We start from the raw sequence: 21,314 nt of genomic DNA on the forward strand, positions 1-21,314 counted from the left end.
ATATAGAAAAGAAAAAACAAATTAAAAACATCAAATATAAAAACAAATCACATCAAATATTATCAGACAGCCAGATGACAATCACAAATTCCCCAAGAACGCTTCCCTAAACAATATGGTTTTCAGCTCAGCCTTAAAGCTGGTTAGGGAAGTGATGAGCCGTGCATGCAGAGGAAGAAGGTTCCAGGAATGAGGGGCAGCAAGAGAGAAGGGACGGATCCAGGATGGGGCAGAGAAGATCCTGGGTTGAGAGAGGAGACTTTGGCTACAAGAGCAGAGAGTGCGAGTAGGGATATAGGGAGAGAGAATATCGGTTAAATAAAGAGGGGCCAGCCCATGCAGGGCTTTAAAGGTGAGTAGCAAAAGTTTGTACCTGATGCGGAAAGGAAAAGGGAGCCAGTGAAGGGAGGACAACAGAGGGGAGACATGATCATAACGGCGAGTGAGTGAAATAATGTGTGCAGCTGAATGCTGAACAGAAATTAATGGGTGGAGATGAGAGAGGGGAAGCCCTGCCAAGAGGAGGTTACAGTAGTCTAGTCGTGAGACCACTAGGGCATGGACCAGTGTCTTTGCGGTAGAAGCTGAGAGATATGGACGGATTTTAGCGATATTATAGAGAAAAAATCTACAGACTTTGGCTGTAGTCTGGATCTGAGGGATAAATGACAAAGAGGAGTCAAAGATGAAACCAAGACTGCTGGCTTCCTGGACCGGCTGGATAGAGACATTATTGACAGAAATAGAAAAGGAGTAGTGAAGGGTGGGTTTAGGAGGGAAAACAAGAAGCTCGGTCTTGGACATATTGAGCTTCAAACACCGATGGTGCACCCAGTGGGAGACAGCTGTTAAACAGGATGACACTTGCTGCTCTAGCTCTGGTGAAAGATTATGGGTGGAAAGGTACAGCTGGGTATCATCGGCGTACAGATGGTAGGAGAAACCAAAAGAACTGATAAGTTTGCCAAGGGAGAGTGTGTATAAAGAGAACAGAAGGGGACCCAAAACAGAGCCCTGAGGAACTCCAACAGATAAGGGGACAGAAGAAGAGGTCTGACCACCCGAGACCACTGAAAAAGATCTATCTGACAAGTAAGATGTGAACCAATCGAGAACAAGGCCCAAGAAACCAAGGTCAGAGAGTACATCTATTAGGAAACAGTAGTCCACGGTGTCGAAGGCCGCAGACAGATCAAGAAGGACAAGGATAGAGTAAAGGCCATTCGCCTGTGGAGTGCCATGGGCGAAAACCAGACTGGAAGGGATCCAGAATGGAGTTGGTTTCAAGAAACTCAAGACAGCTTGAATAGACAACTCGTTCCAACACCTTAGAGAGAAAAGGAAGAAGAAAGACTGGATGATAGCTAGCCAAGGAAGAGGGGTCGAGAGAGGGTTTTTTCAGGATAGGGGAAACTAAGGCATGTTTGAAGACTGAGGGGAAGGAACCCGAAGAGAGAGAGAGATTAAAGATATAGAGGAGAAAGGGTAACAAAGAGGGGGCTATAGAGATTAGAAGACGAGAAGGAAGTGGGTCAAGAGAGCAGGTGGTGGGTTTGGATGAGTTCAGCAGCGAAGAGAGTTCTTCCAAAGAAACAGGAGGAAACACAGAGAGTTTATTAGTAGGAGGGGTGAGGAGATTAATGGTGGGAGCCAAATCATGAGGGGTTAACTCAGAACGAATGGTAGTGATCTTTGTAATGAAATAATTGGCGAAGTTGGAGGGAGAAAATAATGGAGAGATGGAAGGAAGAGAGGGTTTTAACAGTGTGTTGAAACAGGAGAACAAACGCTGCGGGCGCCTCTCGTTGGCGCAGATCAATGATTTAAAGTAGTCTTGTTTTGCCATCGATAGGGCGCGTGAAAAAGATAAAAGAATGAATTTATAGTGGATAAAGTCGGCCCACTCCCTGGACTTTCTCCAGAGACGTTTGGCTGCTCGGGAGCAGGACCGGAGAAATCTAACAATGGGAGTGATCCAGGGCTGAGGCCTAGTCGTAGAGGAAGAGGAGGACACGCGCATAGATACTGGGGCAACACTGTCAAGAGTTGAGGAGAGAGTAGAATTCAATAAAGACATAGCTGAGTCAGCAGAGTCCCCAAGATTAAGAGAAGCGAAGGATGAGTCCAAGGACTGAGTGAGATGGTTAAGGTTAAGAGATTGAAGATCGCAGAACTGGCGGAGGACGGTATGACGGGGAGGTGGGATGTAGGTAAGAGTAAAGGAAAGTAGGTGATGGTCAGATAGTGGAAAATCAGAAGCCGAGTAGTCGGACACGACACACTTGGAAAGGAGAACTAAGTCAAGACCAAGGGAATGGGTTGGAGAGTTGGAATGTGGTTGGAGACCGAAGGAAGCTAAAAGAGAGCTGAAGCAAGAGGTTGAGGAATTCTTGGGATCGTCGAGGTGGATGTTAAAGTCACCTAAGATCAGGGAGGGGACTGTATCTGAAAGGAAAAATGTCAACCAAGACTCGAAATCTGTGAAAAACTGAGACGCTGAACCAGGAGGACGATAGATGATGGCAACCGAAGTTGTAGAGGAAAAAAGAGTCTAATGGAGTGTAATTCAAATGAGGAGAAGGAATAGCTGGGGGGAGGAGAGAGAACCTGAAACTGGCAGGACTTTGATAATAAGATGCCGACCCCTCCTCCGCGACCCTCAGGGCGGCCAGTGTGGGTAAAAGAGAGACCGCCAAGAGAAAGGGCAGCAGAGGTAGCGGTATCGTGGGCCGGAAGCCAGGTTTCAGTGAGGGCGAGAAGATTAAATGACTGTGATAGAAAAAGATCATGGATTGTCGCTGCTTTTGGGGCAGTGGAGCAGCAGTTCCAGAGAGCGCAGGAGAATGGGAGTTGGGAGATAGGAAGGGGGCGGATAGGGATGAGATAGGGAGAAGGAGAGGTGCGAGGAGCCATGTGTCATGGCCAGCCAAGATCAGCTCTCGGAGGAGGAGGAGGAGGAGGATGAGCCTCCTCCAGAGCAAGGGCTGATTGAGGCAACGCCAGGTGCTGTTCCTGCCCTGCCAGGTCCCAGCTGTGATCCTCCAGCCCCAGAGGAGGAGATTCAACCAGGTCCTAGTGCTGAAGAGAGGCCTCCTATGGTACCACAGCCTAGTGGTGACTCTGGAGACGAAGCTTGCCTGCAGGTGCCTTCTTACAAAGAGAGAAGGGCCGAGAGTGCTTGCAGGCACAGATCACAGAGGATTGCCGAGAGGTAATTAGCCAACCAGCCTCAGGTGGCACGAGGGAGAGCTTCCCTTACTTAAGTGGGAGAGAGAATAATGCTGGTTGCTAGAGTTTATTCTGTCCTGGACTGCGGCCAGCAATCGCAGACGTAAACTGATAGGAATGACTCAGCTTAGCAAGTGAATGTAAACACAAACCTTGCAAAAGCAGTCCTAGAAATCAAGCCGAGGTCAGGGAACCAGAAGGCACAACAATCCAAAAGCCAAGCCGAAGTCAGGATACCGGGAGACAGAGTGGTCAAAACAGTCTGAGGTCAAAGCAGCCAGAAGATAACGAAGTCCAGTCCGAGATCAAGGTAACAAAGAATCCAGATACTAGGAGCTAGTGCTAGCAGCAATCACACCGAGGGATCATGCAATAAACTCTTCTCCAGATGATAACAGGAAGTGAAGATGCTATCTTGTTGCCATTTTGAGAGAATGCAGAAGAAAATGGAAGTATTGGAGGAAGTATTGGAGATAGTTCTAGGGATGCTCGTGCTTTTGGGGTGGCGTGTGTGTGGTTTGTTTGTTTTTTGCATGTTTTCATGACTGGGAAGGGGGTTCTGAGCCATTTTATGGGGGGGGGGGAGGAGTACAGGATCTGCTGCACAATGGCCCCCAGAAAGCTTACCACAAGAAGACTGCAGACCTCAGGTTTCTACTAATATTCTCTATCTATATGCAAATAGATCTTGTAGCACCTTTGAGACTAACTAAAATGAAGATGGTGGTAGCATGAGCTTTTGTAAACTCAAAGCAGATTCAAGTGTATGAAAGCTCCTGCTACCACCTTCTTTCTTTCAGTTAGTCTCGAAGGTGCCACAAAATCCTTTTGCATACTGGTTTTCCAGACTAACACAGCTATGTCTTTGAATTCTCTACCTAGTTCTCAAGATTTCAGCATATTCTGTTCTAAATATACACCAGCCACTTTCTAACATTTTGCATCTTTGTAGCTTTCAGGCACTCGTTCTCAGATGGGGTCACTGAAGCGCACGACATGGGGGGAGGCAAAGCATCTTCAGGACCTGAAGGTGGGGCCTGCAAGAGTTCAGAAGAGAATGGAAAGGAAAATATAAGGGAACCTAAATAACCTCCTAATTCCTTCTGGGAAATTTTCTGGGGGTGTTTACTTAGTTAAAAGTCAAACAGAAAAGAGATGTCACTGTAATTCCTCAACAGCAGCCACCTAATCTTGGAAGTGGAGGTTTGGCTCCTGGTGGGTTGGGGGACAATGCATGTTGGCATGCTGATTTCCCTCTGATAGGCAATGCATCTATAGTTGCAGCAATTTGATACCATTTTGACTGCCATGGCTCCATTCTGGAATCCTGGGTTTTGCAATTTGTTCAGGTACTTAGAATTTTCTACTAGAGAGAGGTAGTGCTATATTAAGGAGAATGCAGTAAAGTTCTCTAGCAAATATTTTTAAGTAATTTACCAAACTACAAATCAAAGTATCCTCTAGGACAGAGCCACAGCAGCTAAAGAGGTATCAAACTCCATGTTTGTGTATAAAGTATATTGGAGAGAATGTACACTGCAACAACAGAGCATTTGTTTCATATGTATAACAACCCACATGCAATCCCTGACACCCCTAGTTAGCAGATAGCGAGCAAAACAAAGAGATCCAAGAGCTGCTTCCAGTAGAAAGTAGTAGCCTCCATGTAGCAAGTTTTTTTACTCATCAGAAGGCAGTTTCACATACTCATTTTACTCATCATTGACACAGAGATTATTGTAACACAGAGATTGAGCAGGGACAGTGTTTTCCCAAATTTTAGGTTGGAGTAAGTACTTCCAAAATAATCAAAACTGTTTCTCCATTTTTACTATTTAAAATCTATAATGTTGTTCTGCTATTTTGTCTCTTCTTCTTTTTCTTCTAGCAAGTATCCTCTGCAGATTTAATGATCAGGAACATACTTCTGATACATGCTGGGAGATATGGCTGCAGGATACAAACCACAGCAGACAGTATATCAGATGAGGCAGAACTTCTTGTTAGGGGTGAGTATGCTAATAATGGAGGACATGATCAGCATAAATTATCATACAAAGGAATTTTAATACCTCCCTTGGTCCTTGCAGCTACACATCCCACTTGATTCATTTTCCTTGTTAAATCATTTGTGTTATTTTTCTTTTAAGAGAATATCTTGCAAAGCAAGAGTACGTAGTGAAAGTTTACAGTGGTCCACAAAACAGTGTGTGTAGCAGTTCAAGCGTTGGACTATGACTCTGGAGACTAGAGTTCAAATCTGCTCAGCTGTGGCAACTCACTGGATGTCCTTGGGAAAGTCACATTCCTATAGTCTTGGAGGAAGGCAAAGGCAACCCCCTTCTAAACAAATTGTGCCAAAAAAAGCCCTGTGGTAGATCTATTCTTAGGGATACCATAAGCTGAAAACAAATTGAAAGTACATAACAACTTACCTTAACAAACATGGGGGGGGGGGAATTCTGACTATTTTTAAAGCCTCTGTGATTAACCTACAACCCATCAAAGAGATAGGGGCAGGATTCTTAAATATCTGGATAAGGTAGAAATGGGTCAGGATCATCCTTGCCAACAATATTTCTGATTCTATAAAGCAAATCAAGCTTCTAACTCGAAGCAAAAATGATTAAACTGACTTCGTTGTACTTTGTACAGCTGATGAAATGGCATGTGATGACATGGAAAAGACAATAATTTTGAATAACGTGGTAAGAAAAGAGGAAGGTAGCATTACATTTGGATTGATTCAATCAAGGAATCCATGAACTTGAGTTTGCAAGACCTGAGCAGGGCTTTTCATGACAAGGTGTATTGGAGGGGTTCTCTCTCTTTCACAGCATCACCATGAGTCAAAGCTGACTTGATGCAACAAAGGTGACATGAAATATATATAAATAATATACATTATAATATATAAATATAATATTCATTTTTTTCAGTTGGTGAATCCTTTTTGTAATAAAAAACTTTCAGGAGAATGTTGGGGTTCATAAATCCAGTTTAGAGCATAGAAAATAAGAAATACACTTAAATTTTGAGAAGGATACAGGTTTTGAAATTTCTATAAAGTCAGTACCCCATATTCACAGATTCTTTGTCCACAGAGTCAACCATCCACAACTTGAAAATATTACACACACACACACACACACTCCAAGAAGCAAACCTTGATGTTGCCATTTTATATAAGGAATTCCCATTTTACTATGCCATTGTATTTAATGAAATTTGAGTATCTACAGATTTTGGTATCCATGGGGAGTCCTGGAACCAAGCTCCAGTGGATACCAAGGGCCTACTGTACTATCTTTCCACCAATAATACACAATATAGTATACACAGCGAAATTTTGATGCTGTAAATCAAGGCTGTCTTTAAAAGTAACTAAAGTAGAGCTTCTTGGGAGCAGGGGAATGAGGTTTTTGCATTTCCTATCCCTTTCATAACATCCTAAGCCCTTTCGGGTAACTCTTCTATGAAGTAGAGCTAGTCTCCCCCCACTTTTTTTACACCAGAAAAAGTTGGAGATGTGCAGGAACATCAGGATAAAAGGTTTCATATGATTGTACAATGTATTTCTGAATAAAGACTTTTTTTTTCAAAGTAATGATTTTAAAATAAGAATTCTTGTATAAGTCTTTCTCTTAGAATTCAAATGTAGTGATTTGAGACTGGGCAGTGACCTTGATAATGTAAACTTTAAAAGTCTGAAGACCCAAGAATGTTCCTAAAAGTCATGAAATATTCTTCTCACTTGGCAACACTTGCATTGGTCCTTCAAAACAATTAGAGCTGTGTGTTGAGTTCTCTTCTTGACCCTTTGTAACAAAAGTCAAATTGTTATTGGATGCTACATTTGAATGTAGGACTCAAACAGGATTTTAAGTATTAGAAGTGTTGTGTTTAAACACCCTGTTAACATTCTATTGAAAGTGAACATTATGACAGACTGTGAACATAAATCAGTTTTACATTATCTTGGGCTTATTATGTTCCTTTTTTCCTTCTTGAGGCATGGAAGTGAAAGACTGGTTATGATATTGGCTTCACAAGTGTTAAATCACCTCTGCCAAAGTCTGATGCAGACAAAATTGCCCATCAGACTCGGGTTGTTGTAAAATAGCACTTCTTTTGGCTTACAGAGATTTATTTATTTTACATTTGTACTCTCACTACATGGCCTTAAAAGCCCTTGGGGCTACTTACAGCACATTAAAGAAAGTAAAGCAGCAATTTTGTAGAAATCCAGAATATTAAAATAATCCAGCATTAACACATTTATGCAGTGAGTTAAGTGAATGGCCTGGGAACACCAGATGCTGTAGCATTAATGAAGTAAGCATGTTTAGACTTAGTTTGTTATCTCGGAGGGAAACCACATATGAGCCCTCTAAAAGCAGAATGTGCACGTTCAGTAATAAATATTTTGCAGTTTTAAATTGAAAAACAAACAGCAATATTAGCCCCCAAAATAGCAACTGGCATGTCTTATTATCCATAAATGGGGAACCTTTTTCATCCCAGAGACCCAAATTCCACTCTGGAAAATAAATTTTTTGACTGAATATGAGATGTGGAAAGCCCAAATGGCACTATGGCAGATGTAATTCTTTCCTATTTTTGCATTTTCCCACTTACTATGTAAAGTCCAGCACAGTGGCTTTCCTTTCCATAAGCAAGCTCATGTGCAATAGCTTCCAGGCATAGAGAACACGGCTCAGTTCTATGCATCAATCAGAGGTAAATAATTCACAAATCCCATTGATTCAATTGCTTTTGCCTAATTGGGATTGACAGTAGGATATAGGCCACTGTAAGCAAGCAAGAAGTGTGCCTGAATTTTCATTGTGTTGTTGTTAGTTTATTATATTAGGGCTTTCTCCTAATAAAGGGACTCAATCTGATGAACAGCATATTTAAAACAATACAATTTAAAAACCATACAGCATTAAAATGTATAAATATAAAACTTAAAAAACAATTAAACCATTTTAAAAGTTAAAACAGTTATGAGTTAAAATTGAATGCTACAATACAACCTTTGAAATTTAAATAGCACAACATTCCCAGAACTTATCAATTTGCAAAGGCCTGCCAACACAAGAACATCTTTACCTGCCTCTGGAAGGACAGCAGGGATGGAGCCATCCTGGCCGCCCTAGGGAGGGAGTTATAAAGCTTGTCAATGACATGCTATGAAATCACATTTGGAAAAATATACCTTGCCCTGAGATGCTTACAATCTAAAATCCAACACAAAAATGACAAAGGAAGGGGTGGAAAGTGGCAAAAGGAGTAGGGTTGCCAGGTCAGGACTATCCCAGGCCCTTGATGGTGATCTGGCTGTGACATCTTTAATCACATGGATAACCTGGATTAATTCAGCTAACCTCAGGTTTCAGGGCTGAGACCTATAAATGTCCTCATGTGACACAGGAGACAGCTACTAGTGAAGCCAATAAGTATGAGTTGTTTCTTGTTTGCTTTCAAATAATTTCTGACTTATATAGACCCTAAGGTGAACCTATTGCAGGATTGTATCACTGGGTTTTGTTCAGGTTGGGTTTGCCATTGCCTTCCTTGGACTGAGAAAGTGTGACCTTACCAACCTCACCCAGTGGGTATCAATATCCAACTGTGGTCTTACAGAGTCCTACTTCAGCACTCAAACCACTACATCACACTGGTTCCATTGAGCATGAGACATTATGCATAAACCATACTTGCACAGAATACACTATTTAGGTAAAAAAAAAAACACCAAGAGGAAAATATCCTATGCACATATTTTTGTTCAATGCACTTTATACCCCTTGCTCTGAATACTGGAGAAAAATGTTTAAGTCCTGAGACTTGGGGCCAGGACTTGAGATCCGGAAAGCCTGCTAAGGAGTAAAAAGAAAGATTATACCATTCCAATACCCAAATTTAGATTTTATTCCAATAAGCCAAGGGTGGGGAAAGTGTATTCCATGGGCAACATGTGCCTCTTTAAAGCTGTTTTAGGTCCCCAGGGTCCCCCATAGTATCCAAACCATTTTTGAAAATAAAATGGGGAAAAAAAGGAATTATTATACTAAAAATGCCCCAGTGCCTAGGAGTTGAGGTCCATTTCACCATGTTGGGGTGAATGAACTATTTATGTATTTATTTATTTATTTGTCCAAGAAAGACCTTTTTTTCCAGGAAGTAAACTGGAATCTGGACCTGGACCTCAGGAAAAGGTAGATTTTGAAGAGGGATTTGAAAGAAATAATTACATCATAAATTTGTTGAGAAGAGGAGCAGTTCCAGGCATTTTTGCCTGTTGCATAAATGTTAAAGCCACAGAATCCTTGCCCAAAAAAAAAAAAAAAAAAAAAAAAAGGAAAGAAAAGGAAAGGAAAGGAAAGGAAACACTGGCAATCTCCATTCCACCATTTAACTATTCCCCAGCCATTCTAATGTTCCCATACAACCAGCCAGTTTTTCATTCACAGCTTGCAAAGAATGAGCCATATTTTCAAAAATCATTTTCTGTTGTGACATTGCTGCTCACTGTGCTTAATGTTCTTTGAATCCTAGTGCAAACTGATTTTTTTTCTAGAGGGGGGAAAAAAACCAGACCTTCTTCAAATGAACCAAGGTATTCACACAGAGTACACTTGCTTATGACACTGTGAAAAACTGTTTGCCTCTGTTTGTCAGATTTCACTTTATGATGGCAAATCAAGTCTTGCTCCCTGTCAGTGAATGATTAGTCCAATTCTTGGTTCTGATCCCAAAGCACATTTTCCTTTCCGATTGGCACCTGTGCCTGCCAGCTTTTATTTATTTTAAAATCTCAGCTGCTTCTGGTGTATTTCAGTTGGCGTGATCTTACAGTGGGATTTAGTTATTTCTTTTTAGCTTGGTTACTTTTTAAATATAACCGATAAGCCTCGTTGCATTTTCTGCTATTTCCGATTTCATTCCCTATGAAACAGATAAAGGAGAAATCCATTAATATAGGACAAATCAGAATGTGAAGTTCTGACGCTAGCATGGGGAATATATGGACCTCTAGAGGCTTCAGAACTTCAGTTGTGATGATCTATCACCATAGGATATACAGCTGAGCCAATCCTCTGTGTTCATGCACATTAACCAGGCAGTGAATGAAATTTCTCCCATCGACTCACATCAATCAGAGATTAGTTTATAATTATCCATATTGATTACTAGTTTGTAAACAATTAATGAGGAATTCACCATGGTAAAAATGTCAATTTTCTTTTATTAGTGTTTCAAACATGCACAAGTATTATTTGGAACCCGCCCCCCAAAGAACTATAAAAATAAAGAGTACCCCTAGTTCTTGCCCTTAGTTGTCTTACCTAAGAGATGTCTAATTGTACATCACACACCAGAGTGTTTATCTGGATTGTCCAAAGATCAAAGCATGAGGCTGATGGGTCTCTGTGACACACCTTCTATCCAGGTTGGCCCCATAGCTCCAACTAAAGGGCTGCTATCACTCATCCTGATCTTTTCCCTCTAAAACCCTTTCCTGGATCTGGTTACTGGGTTCCAAAGTGACACTTATAGTGAACAAGTGTATGTGTGAGTTTTTGGGGTCAGTGTAATAGTAAGTGACTGTTCATTATTAATTCTTAAATTAAAACATCCAAATGCTGATGTAGAAAATAAAAATAATATTGAAGATTTAAACAATGTGAAGGCATACAATAGCAGCAACAAAAGGTTTATTGTACAATAAGTAAGTTAAACATCTTGGCCTAATCCTGGCTACATGCACAGTATAATGTAGCATCTCACTTAAAACAAAGTTACAATTGTGAAGTCGAAGACTTTCACGGCTGGCATCTTCAGAGAATGGTGACATGGAGGTGTGTGGGGTATATACACTGTGTGACCCTTGCTTGAGAGGAAGTGATTTACATGTTAATCTGTGTGTTGGTCTGTTGGTGATGGCAAGGCCTCAGAGTGAGAGGATATGTGAGGAGGATTTGTATCTGCTTAATTAGTGATCCATTGTCTGCTGGGAAACCTCCTGACTCTGTGTGATATTCATTTGCATGTGCTGAGTCTTGATGTTGGTGTTTTTCAGGATTGGTAACCAAACTTTGTTTACTTTCAGGGTTTCTTCTTTCCTGTTGATGTTCTCCAGGTGTTTGTGAATTTCAGTGGCTTCCCTGTGCATTCTGAACTAATAGTTGCTGGCATGGTCCAGAAATTCAGTGTTTTCAAATAGCATTTTATGCCAGGATGGTTTATAATGTGTTCTGCTGATGATTTTTCTGTCTGGCCCAGTCTGCAGTGTCTCTCATGTTCCTTGATTTGCATTTGCACACTGCATTTGGGGTCTCCATGTAGATTTGTCCACAGCTGCATGGTATGTGGTGGACTCCTGCACTTGTGAGAGGGTTGAAAAACCCACAAAAAACTCAAGTTACAATTCTCCCTTCACTCTTTCTACATTTCATGTTCCATCAAATTAAAGTTACTTCTCTCACTTATTGTTTATTGTCCTTCTCCTCCTCCTCCTTCATTTTCATCATCTTCTTTTCATTATTATTATCTTACTTCTATCCTTACCCCCAAATTGAAATACAAAGCAGCTTCCAAATTAAAATTCCTAGCCTTTATCATTTCTATGTTCCTGACTGGCCCTGTTTCATCTTTTCAAGATTTAATCCTTTCCTATTTGTCCTTGTCCTTATGTCTATTTCTAACTGGCCCTAACTAGGAGTTTAACCCCTGGTTTTATATTAAACACACAAACACACACACACACACAATATCATCTCAAAGGCTGTGACTGGCTACCTTTACTCAGGCTTGCCAAGCTCCTCTCTTCACAGTCTCTGAGTTTCTCATTTTTTTGTTCTGAAATGTATTAAGCCAGTACACTTTTCTTTCATGTCATATCTGGAGACGGAACAGTTACTTATCTGATTGTCTCAAAGTATACTTTAGAATTGGAGCCCTGTCTAAAACTGAAGCTCCTTATATTTGCTTAGCAAACTCAGCTCATGGCGCATTAGCACCAAGCTGATAGTTGGCTTTGCTGAACGACTCCACTGCTCTTTATGTGACCAGCTGCCTTATGAGCTGTCTCACCACAATCTCTCCAGAAGCCAGTGCTTCTGTAACAAATGATCAGACTTTAGCCTGTTCTGCTTACATGTTCAGTCTCTAAGGTGTGTTTCTGACTTGTCTCTCCCCCCCTTTTCTCTCTCTCTCTCTCTCTCTCTCTCTCTCATTCATTTTTCCCCTAAGTACATTGCATGGAGGCTTCCATCTTATTCCAGTAATCCACCTGTGAAACTTTCAATCAAGGTGGGCAGTTACAGTGAAACCGGAACCCTTGAATAGCCACACTGGGGGCAAAAATACCCCTAAAAATAAACAATGGAAGCTGAGATCTTGCATGACAGGGCTTTGGCATAAAAGTTCAGCATGCAGAAGTATGTTGCATCTCCCCTCTGAGTCTTACCCTTAACCCATGTTTTATCTGCAAGTGTCCCCGATTCTTGGAGGTGTCAACAGATGATTTCATCATTCTCTGTCTGGATATAGGGACATAGACAGGCACTTCTCTGATACCCACCTGCTCTCCTTCCATCAAGTGATCTGTCAACTTATGTCAACCCCATGAATTTCATAGGGTTTTCTTAAGTAAGGAATATACAGTGGTGATTTATCATTGCCTTCCTTCTAAATTTCTTTGTTGCCTCTGGTATTTTCTGGCACTCTCTAACCTAAATGATAAGCTATCAGACACAGGTTACTGGACTAGATAGGCTTTTGGTCTGATTTAGCAAGAACTCTTATTATGACTGAGACCCTCCACCTGTTCTGATTTGGCAGGGACAGTGCTGATTAAACCTATTTCCTTTCATTTTCAAACTGCTTTTTAAAATGACCTAGTTTCTTTTTCCTCCTGCTTTCCCCCTTTGTCATCAGCTTAGCTCAACTGCTGCAAACTGAGTTGCAAATAGTTTGTAGTCTATTAACGCAAAAGGGGTGTGGGAAGAAAAGGAAAGGGAAGAATCTTGCCCTTCCCTGTAAATTCAGGTTATGGAGCAGACTTTCAGGGCAAGGGGAGGGGTTTCGGAGTATAGAAACCCATAGTTTATTGGACAGTTATGGACTAATTTAAATATGCCATTACTAGGAAACAGGAACAAAATACAAGCCCGATGACTCTAGATGCAAAAAGCATGATTGCAAGTCGTATGCAACATTACACCTTATAAGTAAATGGACTACATTGCCTGTATACTATTCAAGGATGGGTGAGGAGTAGCAAATTATCAGTGATGATTTCACAGTGTCCAGAGGGTCACAGGGAGATCACAGAATGTCACTGCATGATTTAGAGCAGTGTTTCTCAATATTTGGTCTTCCAGATATTTTGGATTTCAGCTACCAGAATCTCTTACCATTGGTCATGCTGTCTGGAACTTTTGGGGAAGTCCAAATCATTTGGCGGACTAAAGGTTGAAGGTCACTGATTTAGAGGATGTTCACTCTATTTTGTAGCTGAGCAACTTTCAAGGGATATTTATGTATTCATTTATATTACATCCTGCCTTTATTCAAAGAATTGGTAGCCAACACAGTTTCTGTAAGACCAGTGATTATATGATCTGTTACAGAGAACACTTGACAACCGCTGCCACAGTTTGTATTAGCTGTGGTATCCAAATGCTTTTCAAGAGCAGCCTCACCTAGTGCATTAAGTGAGCATTAAGTGAAGAACCAAGATGTGTCTTGCATTAATAACCAAAATAAAAAAGTAATTGTTCATTAACAATTTAGCTCAGTGTATAGATTAACTTGCCCATATTTGTTATAGAAGTTGAGGAATTGCATTTCCTGGGAGACTTTTTCATGGAAAAATCAAAATGCACAAAAACTCAACTCTTGGTTTTATTTTTCAACTTTGAATCTTGTATCAGGAGCTTACAGACACTCCTATTCGATATTAAATCTTATCTGGGGGCTATTTCTGCCACTGTTAAATTTGTCTTAAGTGCTGGAAAGGCAACAAAGTTAGCATCATTAAATGTGTGTGTGTGTGTGTGTGTGTGTGTGTGTGTGTGTGTGAATTCACCCAGACAATTCTTAATAATATATTAATTGGAGCTACTGTGATTGTATCTGGTTTGGAATGTGCTTTACTTTTTCTCTCCAAGATTTTTTTTAAAAGTACATTGAAATGAAAATCCAGCTTGCAGCACAGAAAATAATGTATGTCATGCACAAAGAATTTGTATACAACCACAGATGAGCTTAAAAGATCAAAACACAACCTGAGTGCTGGGAGAACTTTAAAGGGGGTTAAAGGGAATATCCTATTCAGTGAGTGAGTCAATGAAATATTAGACACAAGGCTATGGGAACTTTTCCTGAACTTAATAAGAGCTAAAGAAGACACTAGTGTATTCTACTTAATAAACCAAAAGGCATATTTCCCTACCCCAATAAAAGATGTATAAAATGCATTTCAAACCTTCCCTTCATACTGGGACCAACCATCTACCTTTTTCACATAGGAATGATGCCATCCATATCACACTTTTCATGTAATTGTTAATGGACTTATTATTTTTTTAATTTTATTTAAATTTGGTCACACAGGGTCTTTTAATGAAAGCTGCACTTTTATTCTTATTTTCTATTATTATTCAATTATTTAAGACTGTTTTAAATTATTGGCATTTTGATATGACTGTTAATTCAATTTGATTTTTAAATCAGGTTTTTTTAATTAAAAAAAATCAGGTATTTAGTTGTAACCTTGTAAGCTGCACAATGTAATGTGAAGTCGAAGGCTTTCATGGCCGGCATCCATGGTTTTTTGTGAGTTTTTCGGGCTATGTTCTAGAAAGAATGTAAACTGATTGATGAATGAATTAATGAATTAATTAATTAATGCAGATCTCCTGTATATATATTACAGGAGAACTCCATTCAGGACAGCCAGCATATCCCAACACTCAAGCCACTACATCACAACTGGATCACTCAGCTCAGATTGCTTCCCCTAAAAACATTGACTACATGTATTGCTATAGCCAGTTCTTGCCTCTGATGAGCAAACCAGCCCACAGTTGAGCAGACTATAGATTTCCCCAGAATTAGCTCTTCTCAATTTTTTTGTTTTTATTGTCTTGGGGATAGAGAAGAATAACACAAGCCTGCAGGAAAACTGAAAGCTTTCTTAACCAACCATTCCTCTGACTCTGTAAATGATTAATTTTTTTTGTTTTTGTTTTTTATTTATATACCACTATTCCAAAGATCATAGCAGTGAACAGCAAGTAAACTAATTAGCAAGTAAGCTAATTTGCCCCCAACAGTCTGGGTACTCATTTTAGCGACCTCGGAAGGATGCAAGCCTGAGTGGAGCTTGGACCCTTTTGCTGGTCTTGAACTCGCAACCTTGTGGTTTTGAGTGAATGGCTGCAGTACAGGCATTTAACCACTGCGCCACCAGGGCTCCTTACAACTGAACATTAAATCTAATAATGTGTTTTCTCCCCCTCTCTCTTCATACCAATTTATATAGGCAGGGCATATCTAGCCATGCTACATTTGTCATGACTGCAGTGAATGTTTGTGTCAATACATATGCAAGGGTGTGGATGGTTTTCTATTTACCATTATTTGCCTGTTCCAGTCCACTTTCAAAGTGATCTGTGTTAAAAGGAAGTTCTAAAGTGCTGGAAGGATTGCTTTCATACATTTTATATTGTATTCCTGGGCTGGTTATTGATTTATTGCTCTTTAATTATGTACTGCATTTGTTATTTCATCATATAAGTACCATGCAGAGCTTTTGTTATTGGGTAGACACAAAGAAAAACATAAAAATAAATGAGTAGGGGAATATGTCTCAAAAAACATAAACTATAATTGTGATGAAAGAGGTGATATGAGGCAGTGCTTTGAGCATTGCTATGATCCTGGGGACCAGGGTGTTTGAATCCGAGCTTGAGCATGGAAACCTACTGGGTGACCTTGGACAAACTGCACACTCTCAGCCTGAGAGAAAAGCAAATGACTTAAGACACACAACAATAACAATGTGTAATGCACTGGTGGTTTGATGGCTTCCCCATCCATGGACTAGTCTCAGCTTTAAAGGGTTAACTTCCTGTTAATGTCTCATACAGAGAGAAGTTGTGCTACACATGCAGAGCAGATTATTTTGGAAACCGTGCAATGGTCATATCCAGCTGACAGCAGGATAAGTACAGTTATGGAAACAAGGCTGTTACACATGAAGTAACACATTAAAATCATAGAATCATAGAATTGTAGAGTTGGAAGAGACCACAAGGGCCATCCAGTCCAAACCCCGGCCATGCAGGAAATCACAATCAAAGCATCCCCGACAGATGGCCATCCAGCCTCTGTTTGAAGACCTCTAAGGAAGGAGACTTCACTACACTACGAGGGAGTTTGTTCCACTGTCGAACAGCCCTTACTGTCAGGAAGTTCCTCCTAATGTTGAGGTGGAATCTCTTTTCCTTCAGCTTGCATCCATTGCTCCGGGTCCTAGTCTCTGGAGCAACAGAAAACAAGCTTGCTCCCTCCTCAATATGACATCCCTTCAAATATTTAAACAGGGCTATCATATCACCTCTTAACCTTCTCTTCTCCAGGCTAAACATCCCCAGCTCCCTAAGTCGCTCCTCATAGGGCATGGTTTCCAGACCTTTCACCATTTTAGTCGCTCTCCTTTGGACACGCTCCAGTTTCTCAATGTCCTTTTTTAATTGTGGTGCCCAGAACTGGACACAGTATTCCAGGTGGGGCCTGACCAAAGCAGAATAGAGTGGCACTATTACTTCCCTGGATCTAGACACTATACTTCTATTGATGCAGCCTAAAATCGCATTGGCCTTGTTAGCTGCCACATCACACTGTTCACTCATGTTCAACTTGTGGTCTACTTGGACTCCTAGATCCCTTTCACACGTAGTTTCATTCAGCCACGTGTCCCCCATCCTATATCTGTGCTTTTCATTTTTCCGCCCTAAGTGCAGTACTTTACATTTCTCTGTGTTGAATTTCATTTTGTTAGCTTTGGCCCAGTTTTCTAGTCTGTTCTGGTCATTTTGAATCTTGATCCTGTCCTCTGGAGTATTAGCTATTCCTCCTAATTTGGTGCCATCTGCAAATTTGATAAGTATTCCCCCAATTTTGTCCTCCAGTATGTGACTATGCATTTTTAAAGCACATTTCCTCTGCACATCCAGTGTTGCAATTTCATAATGGGTTGTATTGAATGTGGCCATTGATCCACATTCATTGCATTGTGTTGATATGCAATAGAAGTGTTACCTAACATAACTCAGCTGGCAGATATTTATGTTATGCTGAAGCAATGTAGGATATCTACCCTTGTATAGCTGCTTTGTATAGCCCTTGTGATGTCATGGTTTGAGTGTTGGACTTTGACTCTAGAGATCTGGATTTGAATCCCCACTCAGCCATGGAAACCCACTGGGTGGTTTTGGACAAGTCAGACCTTAGACTCTCTGCCTCAGAGGGAGTCAAAGGCAAATGCCCCCTCTTGCCAAGAAAACCAGTGACAAGGTCATCATAAATTGGAAACTATTTGAAGGCACACAATAACAATTGTAATAGCTGCTTTAAAATTCAGATCAAAACCTAGAATGGATTCACTGCCCTCCTGAAATGGCAGCCAGCCCACCAACCTGTCATAAAGACTTAAGAGATCAGCAGTTCGTAATTGGTATTCATGGGCAGAAGACATGGATATGATCCTATTCATAGAGATTGGATTTAAAAAGTAATGCATTCTAGTTTCAATCTCTCTCTCTCTCTCTCTCTCTCTCTGTCAGGTCCACCAGGGCCTCCTGGAGTTGTGATTGTCGAAGAGATCACAGAGACCACAGCCACACTTTCATGGACTCCTGGGGCTGACAATCACAGCCCCATAACTTCCTACAACTTGCAAGCCCGAAGTCCATTTTCTCTTGGCTGGCAAACTGTGAAAACAGGTAAGAACTTTAAAAAAAAAACTTAAATCATCACATACATACTTGGAAGTAAATCTATTTGGGTTTAATAGGACCTACTCCCAGGTAATCATGTACAGAATTTAATAAATTTTAATTTTTAAAATTCTAATTCCCATTTAAAATTAATGAGTATTTAAGGTGTGGTACAGACCGCCCGTTTGGGGCGGCCTGCAACCGCCCCTTTCCACGGAGGATTGGGGCCAGGGCAGCCATACCAGCAGACCCTGTGGCCCCAATCCGGCGCTTTTCCAGGCCATGGAGAAGCAGCAAAAAGCCGCTTCCCCATGACCTAGAAAAGGGGTATGCTTGGGGCTGTATGCCCCCAGACACCCTGACAGGCACAGCCATGGGGTGTCTAGTTGCCTCGGGAATGAAGCGTGTGCCCAAAAGGAGCTCCATTTCAGAGCTCCTTTCTGCACTGCAGATAGGGCTCTGCAAATGCCCTCCAGTGGCGCAGTGATGTCACACACACGCCGGTCCATGTGGAGGTGAAGCAAGCGTGACATCATCATCATACGCTGTGCATGGATGGCATGCCTTCAAAATGTTACTCAAATTTACTCACTGTTTATAGTTCCAGAAAACATCAGTGGTGACATGGAGTCTGCTATGGCTGTTGAACTGAACCCATGGGTGGAATATGAATTTAGAGTTGTAGCAACTAACAAAATTGGAACTGGAGATCCAAGTGCACCATCCAGAGTGATCCGGACAAAAGAAGCAGGTAAGAACTTCAGCTGGAAACAACTAACTGTGAAACTTTAGAATTAACCTTCACCTTTCATTGTTTCTTCTTTGCTAAACTTATCTGAAGTGTTAGCCAGAATCTGGTTGGTGTCTTATGCATGCTTATGTTCTCCTACAGAAGGAGCTGGACATATTTGCAGAATGGAGAACATCAACATTCAGGCCAAGGTTGTAGAAGAGTTGCACATGCAGCACTATGGATATGCACTACACATGGATGTACAATCACATGCATGTGTTTTGTGCATTGATGTGCATCCACAGTTGATTTTGCATTTGGTTGTACATTTGACATCTTCAGTTGTGCCACTGCAATTCTGTGCTGCACAGCTCAATTAATGCATAATTCCACATATAGAGGTTTATATCATTCAGCTCCAGTGTAGGATCTTAGATGTTTATCACACTATGCTCTTAAAGAGCTACTATGCCAGTGTGACTCCTCTAGCAGCCTCCTGTTGCATGCTGGGATTGGCAGTTTTAAGGAGCTGAACTTCTCTGCCTGAGAATTCTAAATACCCCTCCTTAAAACTGCCAATCCCAGCATGCAACAGGAGGCAGCTAGAGGAGTCACACTGGAATAGTACCTCTTTAAGAGCTCGTCTGATAAACACCTATTAGTTTTGGGAATATTTCACAGGAGTTATTGTAGGGATTATTTAGTATCCCTTACACAAGCACTTCTCTTTACCTAGTCTAAAGAGCTGTAGTCAAATTGTTAACCAAATTACAAGTGCTAGTTATGGCCTATAATGCTCATATCCATGTTATTTGTTGGACTGTGCATGCCTCCTTGTTTTTGTTTGGGGTCCCCCCCGGTTCTTTTGGGGAAGTCTTTATATCCCATCACCTCCAGAGATACATCCAATGGGAATATGGGAGAGGGCCTTCTTGGTGGCTGATCCCAGACTTTATAACTCTACTTCTAAAGAGTTTAGCCTTGCTGTCTTTCTACATACAGATGAAGACTTGGTTGTACTGGCAAGCTGAATTGTCCAGAGGTAATGGGCCTTGCAAAATGAGCTCTATTGTCTATTTGCTGTTTTCTTGTTAAAGGTTACATTTTAACTGGTTTTAATGTTATTGATACTTTAATTTTATTGTGAAGTCGAAGGCTTTCATGCACGGCATCCATGGTTTTTCGTGGGTTTTTCGGGCTATGTGGCCATGTTCTAGAAGAGTTTTTTCCTGCCATTTCGCCAGCATCTGTTGCTGGCATCTTCCGAGAAATATTTTTATTTTCCTGTGAAGTAAGGTGCTGAGTCCAGAACTGGCAAAAAAAAAAACAAAACACCGTTGTTTACGATTCTCCTCAGGCAAATGCATGTTGCATCAGTTTAGGGTAGAAGGGAGTCCTGAAAATTGCCATGTACGGGATCACTTCAGTTCAGAAATCTAAGCTTTAGTAGTAAAGCATGAAAACTTTATTTAGAAACTAAAGTTCTGCACAATCAACATATGTTGTCAGGACTAAAGCACAAGCAGTTACATAGGTACAGTGAACTCTTGATACCCTTTGGCTTACTATCCATGGATTTAAGAATCCATGGACAGCAAGACCAATTGATTTCAATGGGAGTATATGTTCATGGCCACATTAGTGGCCATGCACATGTCGCACCTTCCTTTGAGAACAATGGAACTAAAGGTCCTGTGTTTTTCCTTCTCTCTCTCTCTCTCTCTCTCTCTCTCTATGGGGGGGGGGGGGGGGGGGTCCAGAACAGATCCATCTTGGATATGAAGAGTGGACTGTATAATACCCAGGAATTCAAATGTCAGGTGGGCTTACACCACTTTTGCTGATGTACCTAAATAATTTTGTATTACCTAATTCCCAGAGTCGCCGCTCCTTCCAACTCTGTATCATTTTCATGGGACTGGCCATGAAGCACCCAGAGCAATCTCTACTCCCCACACAGTTTCTTAGTCACTCCAAGGAATGTAGCTGCCAATACCATCATTAATCCATGACAACATAGCCCATCATCCAGTATTAAAATGCTGTAAGCCTTAAAGCGTATAAACTATGACAGGAAATGTGAGGGACTCAGATCCTGACAGTTCTAGGAGTGAAATTTTCCCAGACTAGGAAATAGAATAGAAATCACTTCATATTTTGGAAGACGAATCTTCTGAGCCTTAGATAGTCCAGACCTAGAAGGGGCTGGAGACATTTTGAGGATTTATTTTTCGAAAAATCAGAATTAGGGGGTTTTGGTGGTCACAAAAAAAGCCTTGGGGACCACTTGCTTCCCATGACTCATACATTCCCTATCTGTAATACTGTACATTACT

At 41.0% G+C, this 21,314-nt stretch overlaps 1 protein-coding gene across 5 annotated transcripts in view; it reads left to right on the forward strand.

Moving 5' to 3' along the window:
- Positions 1–21,314, forward strand: part of CNTN5 (contactin 5) — a 932,298-nt gene that overhangs the window by 849,153 nt on the left and 61,831 nt on the right. For 3 of the 5 annotated variants that reach the window (XM_042459705.1, XM_042459706.1, XM_042459710.1), the window contains 4 exons: positions 4,181–4,258; positions 5,117–5,237; positions 18,093–18,251; positions 18,847–18,996. In XM_042459705.1, the coding sequence (XP_042315639.1) occupies positions 4,181–4,258; positions 5,117–5,237; positions 18,093–18,251; positions 18,847–18,996 (508 nt within the window). The remainder of the gene's footprint in view (positions 1–4,180; positions 4,259–5,116; positions 5,238–18,092; positions 18,252–18,846; positions 18,997–21,314) is intronic. The other 2 variants (XM_042459707.1, XM_042459709.1) reach the window with 2 other exon arrangements.

The sequence above is a fragment of the Sceloporus undulatus genome, chromosome 3 (genome assembly GCF_019175285.1).
Source record: "Sceloporus undulatus isolate JIND9_A2432 ecotype Alabama chromosome 3, SceUnd_v1.1, whole genome shotgun sequence".
Classification (NCBI taxonomy): Eukaryota; Metazoa; Chordata; class Lepidosauria; order Squamata; family Phrynosomatidae; genus Sceloporus; species Sceloporus undulatus.